At 36.9% G+C, this 18583-nt stretch overlaps 1 protein-coding gene across 2 annotated transcripts in view; it reads left to right on the forward strand.

The window, feature by feature from the left end:
- BTAF1 (B-TFIID TATA-box binding protein associated factor 1) overlaps positions 1 to 18583 on the forward strand; it is a 44602-nt gene that overhangs the window by 4544 nt on the left and 21475 nt on the right. The window contains exons 2-11 of one of the 2 annotated variants that reach the window (XM_068139630.1): positions 4466 to 4589; positions 5589 to 5703; positions 8193 to 8339; positions 10262 to 10425; positions 10715 to 10851; positions 11512 to 11623; positions 12952 to 13020; positions 16373 to 16462; positions 18042 to 18137; positions 18384 to 18560. In XM_068139630.1, coding sequence (XP_067995731.1) covers positions 4466 to 4589; positions 5589 to 5703; positions 8193 to 8339; positions 10262 to 10425; positions 10715 to 10851; positions 11512 to 11623; positions 12952 to 13020; positions 16373 to 16462; positions 18042 to 18137; positions 18384 to 18560 — 1231 coding nt within the window. The remainder of the gene's footprint in view (positions 1 to 4465; positions 4590 to 5588; positions 5704 to 8192; positions 8340 to 10261; positions 10426 to 10714; positions 10852 to 11511; positions 11624 to 12951; positions 13021 to 16372; positions 16463 to 18041; positions 18138 to 18383; positions 18561 to 18583) is intronic. The other variant, XM_068139631.1, reaches the window with a different exon arrangement.

Genomic DNA, 18583 nt, shown 5'->3' on the forward strand with positions numbered 1-18583 from the left:
TCTTTTTATTAGTACGTCTACAGCCATTTCAATTTCCTAGTCGCACCTTTTGGGGCAGCATATGCTGATAATATGTGATGGTTTTATTTGTAAACTTGTACAAATACTATGTTTGTGTATTATACAAAATATACATTCCATATACAATTAATTATGCTAATTGTAGCAGTCAATTGGTGTCCATGTGTGGGGCCACGCATGGAGTATATAATGCTGTCACCAGTGTGGTCATGGAACTCTTGTTTCATTCCAGGTATCACTTTCACTGACCTCCCAGGAAACAACTTTTCTCTGTTGTCCACAGTCTCCTATCTATGAGAAGTAAAACTGCAGCCCATTCTGAGCATCATCACACTTTTTACTGAGTTCTTTTCAGTGATTTCTTTTTCTTGCTTGCTGATTGTGTAATAGAAAGTTACTTACTTTATTATTTACCTATTCATGCATTCTTTAATAGGGAGTTGAGTGTTTTGAGTTGTGAAGCTAATCAAGCTGGGATTTGCCCAGATGATAAAATACCACCAAAGGATTATTAGGTCAACAAGAAAAACTGAAGCATCTTTGTTAGAATTAGATTAAATTTTATGGTGAATGTCAACCATTGTCAAGTGTAAACTTCAGTTTAATGATATTTTCTAGGTTTCTGGGCAATTTCCATCCGAAGAAATAGTGCCTGGGAGGAAGCTCCTGGGTGTTAAAATCTGAATTATACTGTAAACCTCCAAGTATTCCCTTACCTTCCCATGGGTGCTAGCTAGCAGTTTTCCAAAGAACTCCAGGCAGAGTTTGATATCAAGAATGTTCTGGGGCACCACTAAGGTGTTTGGGTTTTTTGTACAGTCACACAATTTTAATGAGTTGGATGATACACTAGGATAGTTATGAGCTTTTCTGTACCAGTTGACCTTTACTGTCAGGAACTGCACCCTGTCCAGCTAAACATACTGATGCATACAGACACCTAGAGTCCAGACAGACCACTTCATTGGCAGCAGTGATCAGTTCACTGTCCCTTCCAAGCATCAACTCATTGAAATCAAGAAAAGAGAAATTTTCATGTCTAAAGTCCTGTTGGGGACCCAGTCTTGTCAGATTGCTTACACTGGGGTGGTCAAGATCTTTATGCAATTCAGCTGCATATCTCTCTTCTTGTGGAAACAGTTTTTTAGATACTCTTGTTCAATTCTGTATTTTGATCTGGTCATTAATTATCCTACTAATAGTTTTCTAATGCCCCTATAGTAAAAAACTTTCAAATCCACATCATCCTTTTTTTCACAGGCGTGCCTATAGGATTCACTTTAAATATTTTGGTAATTGTCCTTTTAAATAGAGATCAGCCCTCTCTTTGGAGGCAATTTTAGACAGCAAAGAATTGAAGATTAGCCTGAAGAACAGAACAAGTAATTGGTTGCAGTGTTTGCCTACTATGCCTTGGTACAATCATCTGTAACTCAGTTTCATGCTGAATATGCAAAACTGATGGAAAGCAAAGATTACACCATGCTAACATGAAGAGTGGCACTGAGTTAGGTGTGGTGGGTCTTGTCAAAGTACTTGTTTTCATGTTTGTCCTTTGTTTCTTTGTAATTTTTTTTTATTTATAGTCTTTGCTGTGGTAATGTGGTGGAAGCACAAAAGGCTTGTTATGTTTAGGACTAGGGATCAGTAGTAGTTTCTATGTACTTTATTCACTTATTCAAAACCCGCTTTAGTTAACTGAATTAACCCTGTATGCATAGTCGTTCCACATAGCAACACTGATTAGAGCGATGATGTTCATCCTTATGTCAGCCAGTCTTGCTATTCTGATTACTGGGAATTCAAATGAAATTGTTGCTGTTAGAGTTGTTCTTGCCTGAAATCTGTCTGTAAGAGTTCTTGTGTTTGCTTTTTTTTTTTCATGGAGGGAGGGCATGGTTGTCAGGTAAAACTGAGTGGTAGTAGTCTAGTGGTGGAGGAATCTGATCCAGTTTGTGATGGCTTTTATTGTTGGTATCCGTGTCAGAGATCTGCTGGTTATTTTTGAGTATCTCTCAGGTGGTTCTATTCTGAAAGTAAGAATTCAAGGTTTAGTCTTTTCAAAACTAGCATACTTTAATGAAATTCTCTGATGATTTGCAATATTTATGTGGGGAGAATTTGCTTGCCTAATCTAAGTCTCTGGTGACAGTTTAGATGGTATAATGTGTCCTCCACGGGGCTCTCCTGTGTACTGTATTGTTCCTGCTGACCCTATGTGGTTGACTCATTCTGAAGTGTCAGGTGCTACTGGATGCATCTGAAGTGATGTCGTTGTGTCAGAAACATTTTAATGCATTCTGTGTTACTGTAAAAATTCATGTGGTATTTCTTGGAAGAAAAAAAACTTTATTTGAATGCAATTGCTGTTTGTAAGAACTTGGAATTTTTACTCCAAGTTCTGTCTTGCTGATACAGTGCAGCAGTGATTAGAAAGTCTCAAAGCTCTCGAGAAGAAGGAAGGCGATATCTACTACTTTGAACAAGTTAGTAATTTGTAATGAGCCCATGTGGCATGAGTTCACATAGAGGTGTTGCATAGTTGCTATCTTATCAAGAGGCAGTTGATTCAGTCAGATGACAGTCAGAAGGACTATCTAAATCATTGCTTATGCGGAGTTAAATGTGAAGGATCTTCTATTTAAGTTCTAATTGCAGTAGTTAATATGCAGGTGAAACAGAATATTTAATTTTGGCATTCATTGGTGTTTAGGTTTTTCGTAACATTGATGAATCTCTTTCCCTAAGTACTCATTGTATTCCTCTTATTTGCTTGTGTTTTCTGTATGTTTAGAAACAGCTTTTCTGACAGCCTGTGTTTTACAAAGTAGTTAAAAACTGCATATGCATTGTAGAGCTTTCTACTCTACCACGGTGATTTGGACTTCTGTGTAGCATTTGTGAAAGATGTGAGTCAGAATGGGCTCTGCTTACAGCACTGTCTAGCATGAGAGGCAGAGAACCACATGCCATTAGAAAACTCTTCAGTTCTCTTTGGCTTTAATAACCAGTTTAGAGAATGAATTTTTTGTGAGAATAAAAGCCTTGTCAGAACTTGGGAAATTTCTTTCCTCAAAATTAATTTGCTTAGAATTTTTAGTATTTTTTCATTCTTAATGAAACTAAGAATTAAAACTTCAGTTTTAAAAAATCCATGCACTGCTGATCAGTGGCAAGTTTCTCAGTGGTACCTTTCCAGCTAGAGCAGAATAATTCAGGTTGCAACATCAACAAAATGTAATTTAAGAATCTTCGTACTCCCAAAATATGAATTGTTAGCGATTGTACATCTGGGAAGTCTGGAGGAGGGAAAGGAAGAATGTTTAGCATGCCTAGGAGCGCTGTTAGTCAGATATTGTTAGCTGTAGTTGCTAATCCTGTTTTTGTTGCATTTGAACACTAAAAACTTCTTGTATTGATGTGAGACAATAATTTTTTTGCTTTATTTTGTGTAAGTTAGGCACATCACAGTTTAAAATCACAAATTACAAACCAAGCATACTGCAGGTTAAAAAAAACCCAGACCACCTACAAATTGCAGTTTGTAGGTAATACGGCTTTAAAAACTTGCAGGTTTTACAAGTGAAGATCTAGCAGTGTAGCTGAGATTGGAATAAAACTTTTTGAGGGTAGGCTGTCTTAGTGTTTTCCTCCTGTTTTAACACACGCAGAGTTGAACAAGGCTTCTAATTGAGGAAGTGGTCTAAGTTATGTGTTCTGTGTGACCTTGGAGATGAAAAAAAATTATACTTTCATAATGGGTGTTGCTGAATGACAGACTTCTTGAGTATGGAACACTGAAGTTTCAATGAGAGATGAAAAATGAAATGGGGTCTCTTTCATTAAATGTAGAGTTACTGCAAAACCAGATCCGCTGATTAAATTCCTGTATTTCATGGTAAGGTCAGAAATACTGGATTATTTCAAAGCTGTAAATGCAACAGCAGGTTTGGTCTTATATTCCAGGTAGTTAGGGGAAAAATACCTGAATAGTAAAAAAATTTGTAGTATTCTGGAAAAGTAAGAATTTGATATTACAGATCACAGCCTATGTCTTGAAAAGAACCTATAATGAACAATACAAGCAGTTAAGCCTTTTGCTTTCTCTGTCAGAATTTGAAGATGGTAATTCACAACAGTATTTATTTTTCAAGATTGAAAATGTTTTATCACTGAACAAAGAAGGAAACTTTTTTTTCTTGTAACTGGGGTTTTTTAACTGATGTTTCTGATCATTTATCTTTTTGTTTAACAAATTACATGTGGCTTTAGAATAACTATGCTTACTGTGAGAAGTATAGATTTGTCACCCTGTCCATTGCGAGTCTTTGGGAAAACATTTGTTTCCATTAGATAAACTGAAAAATGTGGGGGAGTATTAATAGAAATGGGCAGCTGACCTGTGAATAGCTTAACATTTTTGGGTTTTGTCAATCATATTTAGGCTTGATCGTCTCTTTATTTTACTGGACACCGGTACAACACCAGTAACAAGAAAAGCAGCTGCACAGCAACTAGGGGAAGTAGTGAAACTGCATCCTCATGAACTGAATAATCTCTTGTCTAAAGTAAGCATTTTTCTTTTTTTTTTCTCTCAGTACTTCAGTGGAAAGAATAAAACTAGTTTAAGGGGGCGTAGATTCTGTGAGAGGAACTAAAAGCGTATTAGTCTTGTGTTCTCTGAAAATTAGTGGATCACCTCTGTTAAGACCACTGTTTTGTTCAGCCTCTGAAATTATTGCATAAGTGAGGTTTCACTTTGTATTTGGTATTGATATTCAATGTTTGCTTTAAGTTTGGATTTTCTTCTATAAAGAGGTTCTTTACTGCCTTATAGAAATTTCTGCTCCTGCCTTCAAAGATTACCTGTGTGATACAGCATTAAAAATATAGGAGGCTGCCTGTCTTTAGAAGGGCTGGAAAGCAGAAAGAGATTTATATTAGCTTGAAACTTCAATCTGTCCAAGTCTAGTTAAACCACCAAAAATAGTCTGTATCAGACAGCTGGAGGTAGCTGAATGACCTCAATTCTGCTCTTACTGAGCAGGTGCCCCTACTGCAATCGATAGTATCAGTAGAGTGACCAAAGAATAATGAATACCAAGCCACTTCCAAGAGAAAGAAATACTTTTTCCAGATGCAAGACATAGTGGGAAATAAGTTTAGAAGAGCATATTGTTGCTTTAAGTGACGCATGTTGTCTCTTCTGGGTTAAATGACGTCAGACTTCTAGGGTCTAATTAATCTTTTTTGAACACTTCCTTTTGGAAGGCAAAAAACCACAGAAGTCTCAAGATTTATTCAGTACATAGAGGAAATCAAGGTTGAGTTTGATGAACTAAACATATCTTACAGATTCTTGATGTCTGGTTATGGCAAGAGGTCTGCTCTCAGTGAGCAGTGTAGAGAGGTCTGATTGCATTTATTTGTTTTTTGTTGTCCTTCATAGTTTTGAATATTGTCCTAATCCATAGCATTAGAAGTGTGTTTTAGTTGAGCACAACAGATAATGGGTTTTCTGAAAGTACATTTAAAGTATCTATTTATTTATTAATCTCTCCTTAAAGGTGTTAGTCTATTTAAGAAGTACGAATTGGGATACTCGTATTGCAGCTGGCCAGGCTGTTGAAGCAATAGTGAAAAATGTACCTGAGTGGAATCCAACTCCAAGATCAAAACAAGGTGGTTCTTAAATTATATAGAATTCATTGCTTATTTGATGCAAACTGTGATATGAGACTTTTTAAGGCAACTGTGTCATTCTGGTTTTATAAGCATAGACTTTTTTTATGCATGGACTGTTGTAAACCTTTTTGACTTTAGAAGTTCAGTTACAGTGATGTGCCTCACCTTTGTTTCTTCCAAAATTCCCTTGTTCCTTTGAAAATTCACATGCTTGTATTCTGTACCCTCATGAAGCTTTTATAAATAAATGAACAAGTACTAGTAAAATTGCAACACTTCTAAATAACCAAATTTGTGATGCTGCTTTGCAGACACTTTTTTTTTTTTTTTCTGTTCCCTTGCTCAAAGCACCTTTCTGAAGGAGGTGACATGGCATCTTGCTGAAGTCTGTTCTGTTTGGGTTTTTCTTGTATTTGTTTCGTTCTGTGCCTTATGGTTCTGTTGCCACAGAATTTGTTAAGCAAATTCCTTTATGGTTTTTGTAAATCATCATAATTTGCTCTCCAACAACTCTAGATTGAAGAGCTGCAGTCTCTTCAGTCATTCCATACAGGACGGTTGTGTTGGCTTTTAGATAACTTTATTTTTGCATCTCTAGTTCCTCTTGCTGATGTTCTCCTTTTTATATAGGGGAAAGTGATGTACTTTGTTATATCTTCTGTGTCCTTCTTGATGATGGCCAGTGCTTAGTTGGCTGCTTTGGCTGTCATTGCCTAATAAGCTGGTGAATACAGAAAACTGTCTCAAGTGGTGCCTCCAAGATCTTTGAGTGTTAACTATTAGTTCTGAATTCAGTGTGCTGTAGACATGATTTAGGTTATTGATTTTTTGCAGCTTATCTCCCTCTGCCTGTTTGTCTGTCCTGAGAGTCCTCCTTGGATTTCTTAGTGCTATTTTGGACTTTTGCTTACCGAAAAGAGCTTACTGTCGGCTCATGCTTGGCAAAGAGTGCGTAGTGAAATCTTCCCATTGCTTGAAGACTGATGGCTTGTTCAAACACTGATCCCTGAAGGACTCCGAGGCTAGCTTTTATGTCGAACAGATTAGCATTTTGATTTGTAAAAGGATATTTTACCTAGTTTTGTGGTAACTTAGCTCCTTCTACTTTTTTTGTATGAAAACTTGGCAAAAGTTTTGTAATATGTTCTCTACATCCCCTCTATCCACTTGTTGGAGCTCTTTAAGGACATTGATAATTGGATTAATGAGAGGGTTTTTTTCAGGAGCCATTCTCCCAATAAATCATTAGTATCCATATAGTTAATTATTTATAGACTCTACTATCTTACCAAAGATAGAAGTTCATTTCATTAGACTGCTTCCAAGAATTACTTGCACCACTCTTTTTATACATGGATATTGGACAACCTGTCAGTCTTCAAGTACAGCAGTTTTCAAATGCATTGTCCAGTTCTTGCATGCCTATTAGATAAGAATTTGAAGAGGTAATTATATGTGTTTGAGGAAAAAAAAGTACTCTTTAACAGTGCCAACTGCCTCTGTAGATATAGTTCTTTTATTTTGTTTAAATTATTTGATACTGTAGTGAAATATACATTTTACAATAGTCTGTTTGCCTTTAGCTTCTTACTCCTCTTAAAAATCACTTCTGTTTTTGTATATGGGTGATGAAATGTTAACTCTCCAGGTCTAAAGAAATGTTGGTGGTATTTATTTTGTACAGAGTTTTATGCTCTTGGACTCATTCTACTGTAAATGAAGAAGCTTTTTATAAAAAAGTGTGAGTGTTGGATGAAACACCAAACTAAATGCTCTGTTTCTTGTAGGCAACAATTGTTATTTATACTGCTGGTTCTAATTCAGGATGTGGATTATGTAGGAATAGACAATTGTTTTGGATAGTAAGCTGCACATGACTAGGAGCCACAAAACACTCATCTTTTGAGTATTGAGGAGAGGGAATACTTTGGAAATGAATTAATAATCAGAAAATGGGACACTTTGTGAGGAGCAAATCTGTTCTGTATCAGTATTGAGCTGTGCAGTTCCAGCAGCTGGATTTCAGAAGAGCTGATTAACTAGTCTTCAGCCACCTTGGTAGCTGACTTTCTCCCACATCTATTAAGATTACTCTCTAGCTTCTGTATGACGAGTGTTTGTCTCTTGATGATACTATATAGTAATGCTGATACTTGTTTGAACTATTTGTGAGCTATATGCAGTTCAAACTGCAAGTTGGCTGTATGCTGACAGCGAAGACCTGGTGGTAGGTCAGTGTCCAGGATTTTAAAGCTAAATTTATCAAGGGAAAATTATTTTTTTTCTACTCAAATAAGTGAGCTTTGTCAGTCTGTCATTGTGACATGGGACTTTTGCACCTGGCGAATCAAAATGCTGTATGTTTGACGATTTCTTTGGAGAAGAGAAATTATTCCTTCTGCTTTGTCTCACTTAAATTTCTGCTGGAACTTTAAACAAAAGTTTCCCTGCATTGTCCTTAATGTTACTTTCAATGTTCTATCTAGAACCAGGCTCAGAAAGCCCTATTGAAGATTCACCTTCAACAGATCGGTTGCGTTTTGACAGATTTGATATATGTCGGTTGTTAAAACATGGTGCATCTCTTCTTGGATCTGCTGGTGCAGAATTTGAAGTCCAAGATGATAAATCAGGTATATCTTTGTATTTTGCTTGCAGACAAGAAAACTTCACTCGTTTGAAAGTTAGATGTGGCAGTGTTAGGAGTCTGCAATCACCCATGGTTTCTCAGAATGCTTGGAAATAACAGAAGAAAGTACTGCCTGACATAATTGATTTTATTATCTTTGTCAAGTTAAACAATTTTTTAGAGGGTGCACATTGTTTGATTTTTCTCCTATCAGAATTAGTATGTGTATGGGAGAGAAGAGGAGAGTGAAAACCTGAAAGAGTGAACAGAAAAAGCAGTATTACAGGCTTCTGGAACATTTCTTTTGACTCTTTTTAGGAGGTGCAGGAACTATCACCATTTGTTCTTCATTGGAACAGTGTTTCCAAATGTAGTTTGCAGTTTATGTGAAAGCTTGAAAGTTTCAAATATGGAAAGATTGCTTGAGAAAGCGATAAAATTGTCAAGTTGGAAGGTCAAATATCAGTGCCTGTGTGATGTCTTTTGTTTCAAGTGACTTATCTGATACCTTTCTGCAACTTTGTGGTTGACAGAGTTGGTTTATATCAGTGTAATGGCATTGAATTTTTATAATCTAAGATTATATGGTTTTGCTATTACTGTAGTTTTTCCTGCTCTAATTCCAGGCCATTTTCCAGTTTCTGTGTGAAATTGTATAGGTGCTGTAGATTAGAATCTGCTCTGACCGCATAGCTTGATTCAATTGTTCCTGCCATCCAATGTGTTTTGTGAGGTGTACACAGAAGGTCACTAGATCAGCAAGGAGCAGAACCTATGGCTGCTGATGCTTAAGCAGTATTCTATCTGTTAAGCCTGGCTGCTATTTTATTGCTTGCCGTCTTTTATGCTAGGTTAATAAGATGTTGTACAAGTTTAATTTCTTCCAATGAAACCCTACCTTTTTAAAAAAAATTACTAATTATTAAAAAAACAACTAATTACTACTCAGTCTAGTGTAGAACCCAAAATTCTGCCAATACTGTTCACCTGTTTTCAAGCTTGTGCAGGTATTTGACCAAAAAACCCAATCTCCTCATTAGTTTCCACACTACACATGGAAAAAGATAATTCAGTCTGACAGCTCTTTACTTTGAGAGTTTATTCTACCTGGGTAGTACATTGGTAGTAAATGTGGGCACTTCCAGAGTCTAGGTGTTCAGTAATTAAAGTATTACAGCTTCACAACCTTCTTCTATTAACTTCCTAAGTCTTGCTTGACACACAAAGATTGAGAATAAAACTAACAAACTCTAGCACTCATGGAAAATCATGGTTATGAGTCAGTCTGCATTGCCATCTGGAGTTAATTTGGGCAGGAGGAGACACCTGTGTATTTTACAAGCAGCTAGGTTCAGATTTAACCTATCTCACTAGAGGGCATTGGACTGAATATAATTTGAAGGGTTTTTTTTGGTGGTTCTTATTTCTTAGGACTGACTGTGTTTCATAATAGAAGATAAAAGTTTAGGAGGAAAAGAAATTTAGGGGGTGGGGAGAAGAGCTCCAAACAACCATAACCGAAAAAGGAGAAACAGACAAACAACAAACAACCTAGACTGCCAAAATCAACAGATTCCACAAGGATGCATGTGCTCAATAAAAATATGATAGTTCATATCTGGATTTATTTTATTTAGGGTGTTAATGCTCTCCTTTCAAAGTGCACTTTCCTGAATTCAGGGAAAACTTGAGATTTTTTTATTTCTGTAGACTAAGTGTAATTTAAGGAATTTCAGGGGAGCTACTTTCTGCCTAGGATCTTCTGGGGAACCAGTGTTGTTTGGTTCAAAAGGTTTATTGATGTCTTAGCCAAGTACAATTTAATTCTGTAGCTTTTGCTTTCTTTTGTTACTTTGAGCAAATCTTCAATAATACATCTGATTTGAAATCTGACACATCTTCTCTTTTTTAAAAACTAATTTTAAGGTGAAATTGATCCTAAAGAGAGGATAGCACGGCAGAGGAAACTGTTACAAAAGAAGCTTGGCTTAGATATGGGTGCTGCAATTGGGATGAATACTGAAGATCTGTTCAATGATGAAGATCTGGACTACTCTCCTTCTTCAGTTTCACAACTAAACAAACAACCTGTAGGTAAACTGTGGGCTGTTTGACTACAAGGAATAATACAATGGGTTTGCTTTATTTGTGCCTATGCAGTTATAATCTTCAAAGTATGATGATCAATGACTAATGTGGCATGTTTTGGCTTCCTGAATTCTTATGGCCCATAGTTGCATGTTAGTATTATTCAATGTCAAACAGCTGCTCTGAGTTTTGAAATGGAGGGTTGGGGAAGTTGAAAGAAAGACAGTTTTGCATTTTTTTTCAGGAGCTTCATTGTAATTGACAATTGACAATGAGTTACTTCTCTTTCAGACTCTTCAGGCTGCTGAGTTAATTGACTCAGAATTTCGAGCTGGTATGAGCAGTAGACAAAAGAATAAAGCCAAAAGAATGGCTAAGCTATTTGCAAAGCAAAGATCCAGAGATGCAGTGGAAACTAATGAGAAGAGGTATAATAGTGAACTTGTTTGCTTTTTCTTCATTTAAGATGGTATTGTGATTTGATTTTTATCTGATGAAAAACTTTCTACAATCTTTGTGTCTTAATCTTTCATGTTCTCACTCTGCTGATGGTAGAAGCCCTGTGTGCGGTACTTTTTTCAGTAGAACTTCATTTAAGGACTTAGCTTCACAGAGCTTTAGAAATAATAGGATGCTCCAGTTAAAATTTGTGGTTTGTCCCTGTTTTTAAATATGGCATGAGAATTGTGGATGAAAATGGAGGATTTTAAAAGAGAAGCAAGAACTAAAAATTTAAGATAGAACTTTCTGATGTATGCTGTGTCCTCACTGTACTTTGCAAATGACGTGTTATTGTACTTGCTGATTTTATGACAAGCAGTATAGAAAATTAAAATGTCTTGATTTTTATTTAAGACTTTCTGTATTTCTTGGAAAAGGCTGAGAAGGTTTGGCAATTTGGGACAGCATTCTGCTGTCTTTTCACTAGTTTTTTTTTACGTGTAAACTTACGTGGTTTGCATATTTCAGTGTTAAACCTCTTTGTTTTTTTGCCACACTTTACTGCTACAACTGAAGTGTTCAGATACAGTAATTACTTCCCCTACAGCATATTTTCAGCTCATAAACTTATACTTGTTCTTTCTCAGCAACGATAGCACTGATGGGGAACCGGAAGAAAAGAGAAGGAAAGTTGCAAATGTTGTCATTAGCCAGCCTGTCACAGAGTCAAAAGCATTGGTGGAAAATGCTTCAGAAGAGGTAACATCTATTGTTCTGTTTAGCAAGAATGAGCATTCAGCTTTTTAGCCAAGTAATGTAAAACAGAACTTTTTGCTTCCAAATTCTGTGGTCATTTTATCATTAAAAAATGGAGTACAGAATGCTGTTGCCAGCTTACTTTTATATGTAATGAATCAAAGGAACTTCAAACTGGGTATAGCATGGGGGAAGAAAAACATGTAATCCATAGTAGCAGTTTGTGACCCAAATGAACCTGAGTGGGTGGATTGCAGGTGTCAGACCTGGGTATTAAACTGTAAAACTGTGCTAAACACTTAAATGATAAGATTACACTGCACCATATATAATTTGATCTAAATGTTCATGTACACATTATTTAATCTTTGCCTTACTTTTAGGCTTAATTTAGAATTAAGTTCTGTCTCTAATAGTTGAAGATTTTAACAATTACCTTGGTCTTAGAAAAACTTGCAGTTGTTTTAGTAGGCTGAAAAGCTAAAAAGTTGTAAGAAATGCTATACCAGAACACGTATAAGTTTGTTTGAAGAGGCTTTGTCTTGATTAGACTGAATCCTACAAAAAAGACATTTCTCCAGACATAGCTTAGTAATTAATTCCTTATTTGTGAAATAACTGGGAAATTAATTGGAGAGATAACAGTAACTAATGATAAGCTCGATAGCTGTTGGTTGCTAGCCTTTCCAATACTTTGTGTTTGTGAGGGTGCAAACAAATGTTGGTACCATAACTTCCTTTACACAGCCATATCAGTTTCCTTGTAGGAAATTTTGGAATTGCAGATATGCTCCTGGTTTGAAAAAGTGTGGAATATGTTTTGAAAAGGGTGATGTATGTTACTGAATTAGTTGATGCTGTGTGATTATATAGTGTATCTTCGAACTGAGACTTGCCTATTACGTTCTTTGAAGGCAAAGTTCATATGTTTAAAGAATCACTAGGGGGATAAGTAACTTTGCTTAATTCTCTGCCTAAAGGGTGGTTCCTAAAGGAAGGCTGAAGTATAGAGCATCAAAATTAATTGCCATAGAGAAGAGGTGACATTACTAACAGACAAACTTCATGAGCTTTGTAAAAAATCCAGTGCCTATCAGCAAGTTTTCTGAAGTGTGGGAAGTGGTTATTGGGTGGAGTTGCGGGTTTTTTGGTTTGCGTTGTTTGTTTGTTGCTTGTTTTTTGTTTTCAGTTGTATGTAGTAACAAAGAAAAATACACTAAGCTTTTGGAGGTCTTTGATGTCATCATGTAGTTAACTGGTTTACAATATAAGAAGTGTTTGTCTAATCCAGTCTTCTTTTTTATCTCATACTTAATTTTTTATGAATTTAGGGAAATGAATGGCCTTTGGAAAGCTTTTGTGAAGAGGTGTGCAATGATCTGTTTAACCCTTCTTGGGAGGTAAGACCTGTGTGCAATATCTAAAGGTGTAACTAGATTTTTATTTTTTTTTAATAGGCTTCAACAGAAGCACAAAAATACACATAGGACTTAAGAGCATTTTGCTAGGTGTCAAAAATTCCATCAATTATAAATACAGATTACATGGCCAAGACAAATCTACTTTTAGAGAGCTTGTGTTTTTTTAAGACTCATTTAAAGAGGAAATGAAAACAGATGTATAATGTATATTCAAGTGGAGACTGGGAAAGATAAGAAAAGCAGCAATTACAGCTCTGGTAGTATCAAAATTGAAGCTAAATAAAGGCATGTAAACCCGTGGCCAAAAAGATAAAGCAAATAAACCAAACTTGGATTCATCAAGAGTTTGAGGAATGTTCTTTAAGTATGTTGTTGACAACAGTGGCAGGTTTGTCTAATAGTAAGCTAGCAAAAAATGGGAGGGGAGTGGAAATCCCTTCTTCAGTGATGGGGATAGGCTACTAATCATTAGTTGTTCTCTTCACTTATAAAAAGGAAAATTTTAACCTTTTTTGTTTTTAGAAGGATAGTAAATAGCCACTACAAAAATTTTTATATTTGATTTGCCAAGACAACCTGCTTTCAAGATTCAAAACATGGTCTGCTCCCTCTTCTATTCAGTCTTAATACTATTTTCCACAAACTTTGATATCTGTTCAAAGAAAGTAGCTAATAATGGTCTGTCTTCCTTGAGCTGAAGATAGAAATAACTCTTGTCAACTAACTTGAGGCTTTTTAAATAACACAGTGTTTGGAAAGATTAAATGTTAACACCAACTATCACATACTTAGGTATCTCTGTAGCAGTTTCAGTGCCACAGTTTCAATCTTGGAGACACAGAGACAGATCTTATGCAGCCAGAATAATTATTTCCAGCCTAGAAAAAGGGTGATTGTGTTTGTGTGGTACATTACTGCATCTGAGCTAATAAGCTTCACTGCCGCTTGCAGTTGTCCACTTGTGTTCTGGAATGCAGACATTCTCATAGCTTTCTGAGTACATTTGATATAGGGCACATAGATCATAATTAAGGTAGATCAATACCGAATCATTATTATGGTATGTTCTAGATGAAAAACAGGTTAAACTACCTCAAAATATATGTTCATAAAGTGGCCCTCTGGCATCTTCTTAGAATGTTTGGAAGCAACCTGGATGACTAGTTCAGCCCACTTGCTCAGGCTGTAGGCAGCTGTAGTCAGGCAAGATGAATCTTACTACTGGTATTTCCTTTATACGTTTGTCTGTCTTGCTGTTGTTTTTCCCTTGCAGAAGCTAAGTTAGCTAGCAAAGTCTTCCTCTTTTGACCTGATTAGCTTAGCCCTGGACCAAATGAAAAAATTATTAGTATATTATCACTAATTAGGATTTTACAGGTAGGCTCTCTGGCTGGTTTTGATGGGCTTGCTTATAGTTTTATGGATTGAGCTGTACAGATGGGTCTGCCTTAGGGCTTTTGGGCCCCTCGATTTAAGAAGGACATTGAGACACTTGAACTTGTCCAGAGAAGGACAATAAGGCTGGTGAGAGGTTTCGAGCACAAGTCCTATGAGGAGAGGGTGAGGGAGCTGGGGTTGTTTAGCCTGGACAGGAGGAGGTTCAGGGCAGACCTTATTGCTCTCTACAACTACCTGAAAGGAGGTTGTAGACAGGTGGGGGTCAGTCTCTTCTCCCAGGCAGCCAGTGACAGAACAAGAGGACACAGTCTCAAGCTGCGCCAGGGAAAGTTTAGGCTCGAGGTGAGGAGAAAATTCTTCACAGAAAGAGTAATTGGCCATTGGACTGTGCTTCCCAGTGAGGTGGTGGATTCACTGTCCCTGGAGGTGTTCAAAAAAGGATTGGACATGGCACTTCAAGCCATGGTTTAGTGTCATGAGGTGTTAGGTGATAGTTTGGACTTGATGATCTCTGAGGTCTTTTCCAATCGTACTGATCCTATGATTCTATGATATGGAGACTTACACACTTGCATTTCATCTAAGATATATTGATGAAGGGGGATCTACCAATTACTCAGTTCTAGTTGTTACTATTAAGAAATTAAATGAGATAACTCTTCTGCTAGCAGCAAGCACATATATGAAATGTCCTTAAAAACCCAGGAGTAAGTTCTACTCTAACTGGTATAAAGACTCCTTGGATGAAAACTGTTCAAAATTGGATTTGCAACTTTCTGTTTATCTGTTGAGTAGATTTTTCTTCATTAGCCCATTACTAGTCCAGATACATACCAGAAATACCAGAAACAGGTGTGTCTGTAGCACATCTTTCTACTGGTCTCATGTCATTTCCGAAACTCATCCTAGTGTGTTCAACCATTTCTGTTTGGTGGGAGCATGCAAGTGCCTATAATTTGCTTTTCTATATCACTTGTTCACTTTTGTTTTTTTAACATTTATCCAAGCAAACCAAGTTTGTAAGCTATGCACGATAGTAATTCTCAGAAGTTTATTTTGCACACCCCAAAACAACTCAGCAAAAATCCAAACACCGTTTAAGAAATAGAGTTTTAGAGAAATAAATAATGTGAAAATTGGTACAAGGTATTTAAGAAATACAAGAATGTCACTGTTATTTAGAATAGAATAGAATAGAATAGACCAGACCAGGTTGGAAGAGACCTTCAAGATCATCGCGTCCAACCTATCAACTAATCCAACATCACCTAATTAACCAAACCATGGTACCAAGCACCCTATCAAGTCTCCTTCTGAACACCTCCAATGATGGTGACTCCACCACCTCCCCGGGCAGCCCATTCCAATGGGCAATCACTCTCTCTGTGTAGAACTTCTTCCTAACACAGCCGAAGACTCTGTCCTCTTCTTTTGGTGCTGGTTGCCTGGGAGAAGAGATCAACCTCTGCCTGTCTACAACCTCCCTTAAAGTAGTTGTAGAGGGCAATAAGGTCACCCCTGACCTTATAAACTTACAAACTTACTTTTAAAAAAACAACAATAATGCCTTCTAGTTGCTCTTTCTCTGAAAACCAGTGTCTTTTAACGCAGTGAGGTAAAACTAACTGAAAATTCTTGGCCACATTACTGCAAATATGATAGCGCTATGATAGAAGTAATTCTTCATTGCTGTTGTCCGTAAACTGGCAAATACTTAGGTAGAAACAGGTTGCTTTTTGTACAGTTGAATATTGAAGTATATGATTTGATGTAATAAAATACTACCCTTTCCCACAAGACTAAGTACAGCTAACTCTGCAGCACTTGAAATAACTAGCACTTGAAATAAAGTAGTGTAGTTCTAGTTACCTAGTGTGGTTTTCATCTTCTGTTCCTAAATATTTTAAGTTGGACTATTTTTTTCAATTTCTAGGTTCGACATGGTGCAGGTACTGGTCTGAGAGAGATACTTAAAGCTCATGGTAAAAGTGGTGGTAAAATGGGAGATAGCTCTTTAGAAGAGGTAAGTTTTCAGTCCTGTGCACTTAATGCATGTTATGAATGGGCTGCACAAGAAGATTTCTAAGTTTCTTGTGAGAGTTGTTTTATTGAAAAAGGAGAAGCAAGGGAAAGAAGTGGTGTGCCGTGCCGCAGAGACTCCCCCTCAAAGCCACCTCCAGTCTCTGCCAAAAAAGCACCTTACAATTAACATCTTTTCTTTATATAGCCACATCATCCACATATGCACACTTATGCTTAATAGAAGGCAGGGATATGATAATGAGTTCTAGTGAATTCCTGGGCTTCTTGAGCATGAGCATCTTCCTTGTGGTAAGGGTCTTTTGGGGGTCGCAGATGAAGCAGGGGAGGTCTTTCTCCTGTATCCTTTGAAGAACCACATCTTCTCACACAGGTTTAGGACTTATCTAAGGTCCTGAGAAAGTTGACATTTATTTATCATCTCAGGCTCTCTTTCAAACCAAAACAGTCTGAACATTTACCCTCTGTTCTCAAAACAAGCAACCGTCCTTCCACTCTGAATATTGTATTTTGTTACACAAATCACAAACCACTATTTAAGTATGCATTGTTATAAATGCATTATTAAATTTATGAATCAAATGTCTTTAAAATCTCAGGTTTTACAGGATGTGGATGATCTGGGCGGGGGAATATAAACCATGAGATTTGTCTGCTCAGAATAATCTGGATGAAATCACTGTATACACTAATAAAGTATGTAGAGAGTGTTGAAGAAAGAGGAGATCCATTTATCAAATGTGAATCAAGCGACTTCAGCATACCTTGTATAGGGAAAGCAGAAGCTGCGGTCTTTCCTTGCTTTTATGTGGAGTACTATCTGTTCAATGGAGATTGCAAAGTAATAATAACACATGCTGCCATGATAAGATACTTTAAACAGTTTTAACTATTTATAGGTAGTGTGTGAGTGCTATAATGCTTTGACATGTGTGGGAGTATGAAATCCATAATACAGTGAAAATTTTATTCATTTAAATGATCATTTTCAAGGCAAGTGGTGATCTAGAGCTTCAGGGTAGTGGCAGTGGGAAAGGTGATGTCTGAGCAAGTTGCTTTTATGGGGCTTTTGCTCTGAGATTGGGTTACAGAGTTTTTAGGTCTCTAATAGTCAGAGGCAAGAGCTTCAAGACAAGTTTGGTCTAAATTGCTTTACTAAATGTGGAGAAGATGTGGCTGAAAAGCAAGTTTCTTTCACTGGGTCTCCCTTGCTGAAGTACTGCTTGCTTTATTTTATAGTTTATTTGTGAATATTCTTGAAATGTATTGTCTTGCCTAGGATGTGCTGGCATCAGTCAGTATACATTATCTGAATTCTCTTAACATTGTATACTTTGTAGGGATAAAATCAAAAAGATCTGCTTATCTTACAAGGTGCTCTCTAGCCTTTTAATAAAAGTGGCTTTTTTAAAAGAAAAGTTGTGTGGCTATTTTGCCTAGACTGTGTAAGATCTCAGTTAAAATATGTTGGTTTAGCTATCATAAATTTTAGCTAAAGCAAGCATGTCAGAAATTCTTTATGAATACGTAGTCAAGGTATTTAACTTTTTCTTTTTTCTCAGATGATTCAGCAGCATCAGGAGTGGCTGGAAGACTTGGTCATTAGACTTCTTTGTGTGTTTGCATTGGACAGATTTGGAGACTTTGTTTCAGATGAAGTAAGTCATCTCTGAGTGAACAGGTACATCAGCAGACTCCTGCAAGAAATACTGCAGCAGATCTGCTATGCTTTATACAGTGCTACTGCATGTGCCTGTTGTACGTGCTCACAGATGCTTATGATGAAGTTGCCAATATGTGAATTTCACCTTCTGTAGCAGTTTTGGTCATCTGACTCTACTTGTACTGGTTTCTAAGTCGAATTTCATTCAGAAGTAGCTGTTTTATCATTTGCTTTATCCTAGGTGGTGGCACCAGTACGTGAGACTTGTGCTCAGACTTTGGGTGTGGTACTGAAACATATGAACGAGACTGGAGTTCATAAAACAGTAGATGTTCTCCTGAAGCTGCTTACTCAGGAGCAGTGGGAAGTGAGACACGGTGGTCTTCTAGGAATAAAGTATGCTTTGGCCGTACGTCAGGTAATAATCCTCATGACAAACTG

This window comes from Melanerpes formicivorus, unplaced genomic scaffold, assembly GCF_026170545.1.
Source record: "Melanerpes formicivorus ecotype bairdi unplaced genomic scaffold, bMelFor1.0.p_v2 SCAF_6, whole genome shotgun sequence".
NCBI lineage: Eukaryota > Metazoa > Chordata > Aves > Piciformes > Picidae > Melanerpes > Melanerpes formicivorus.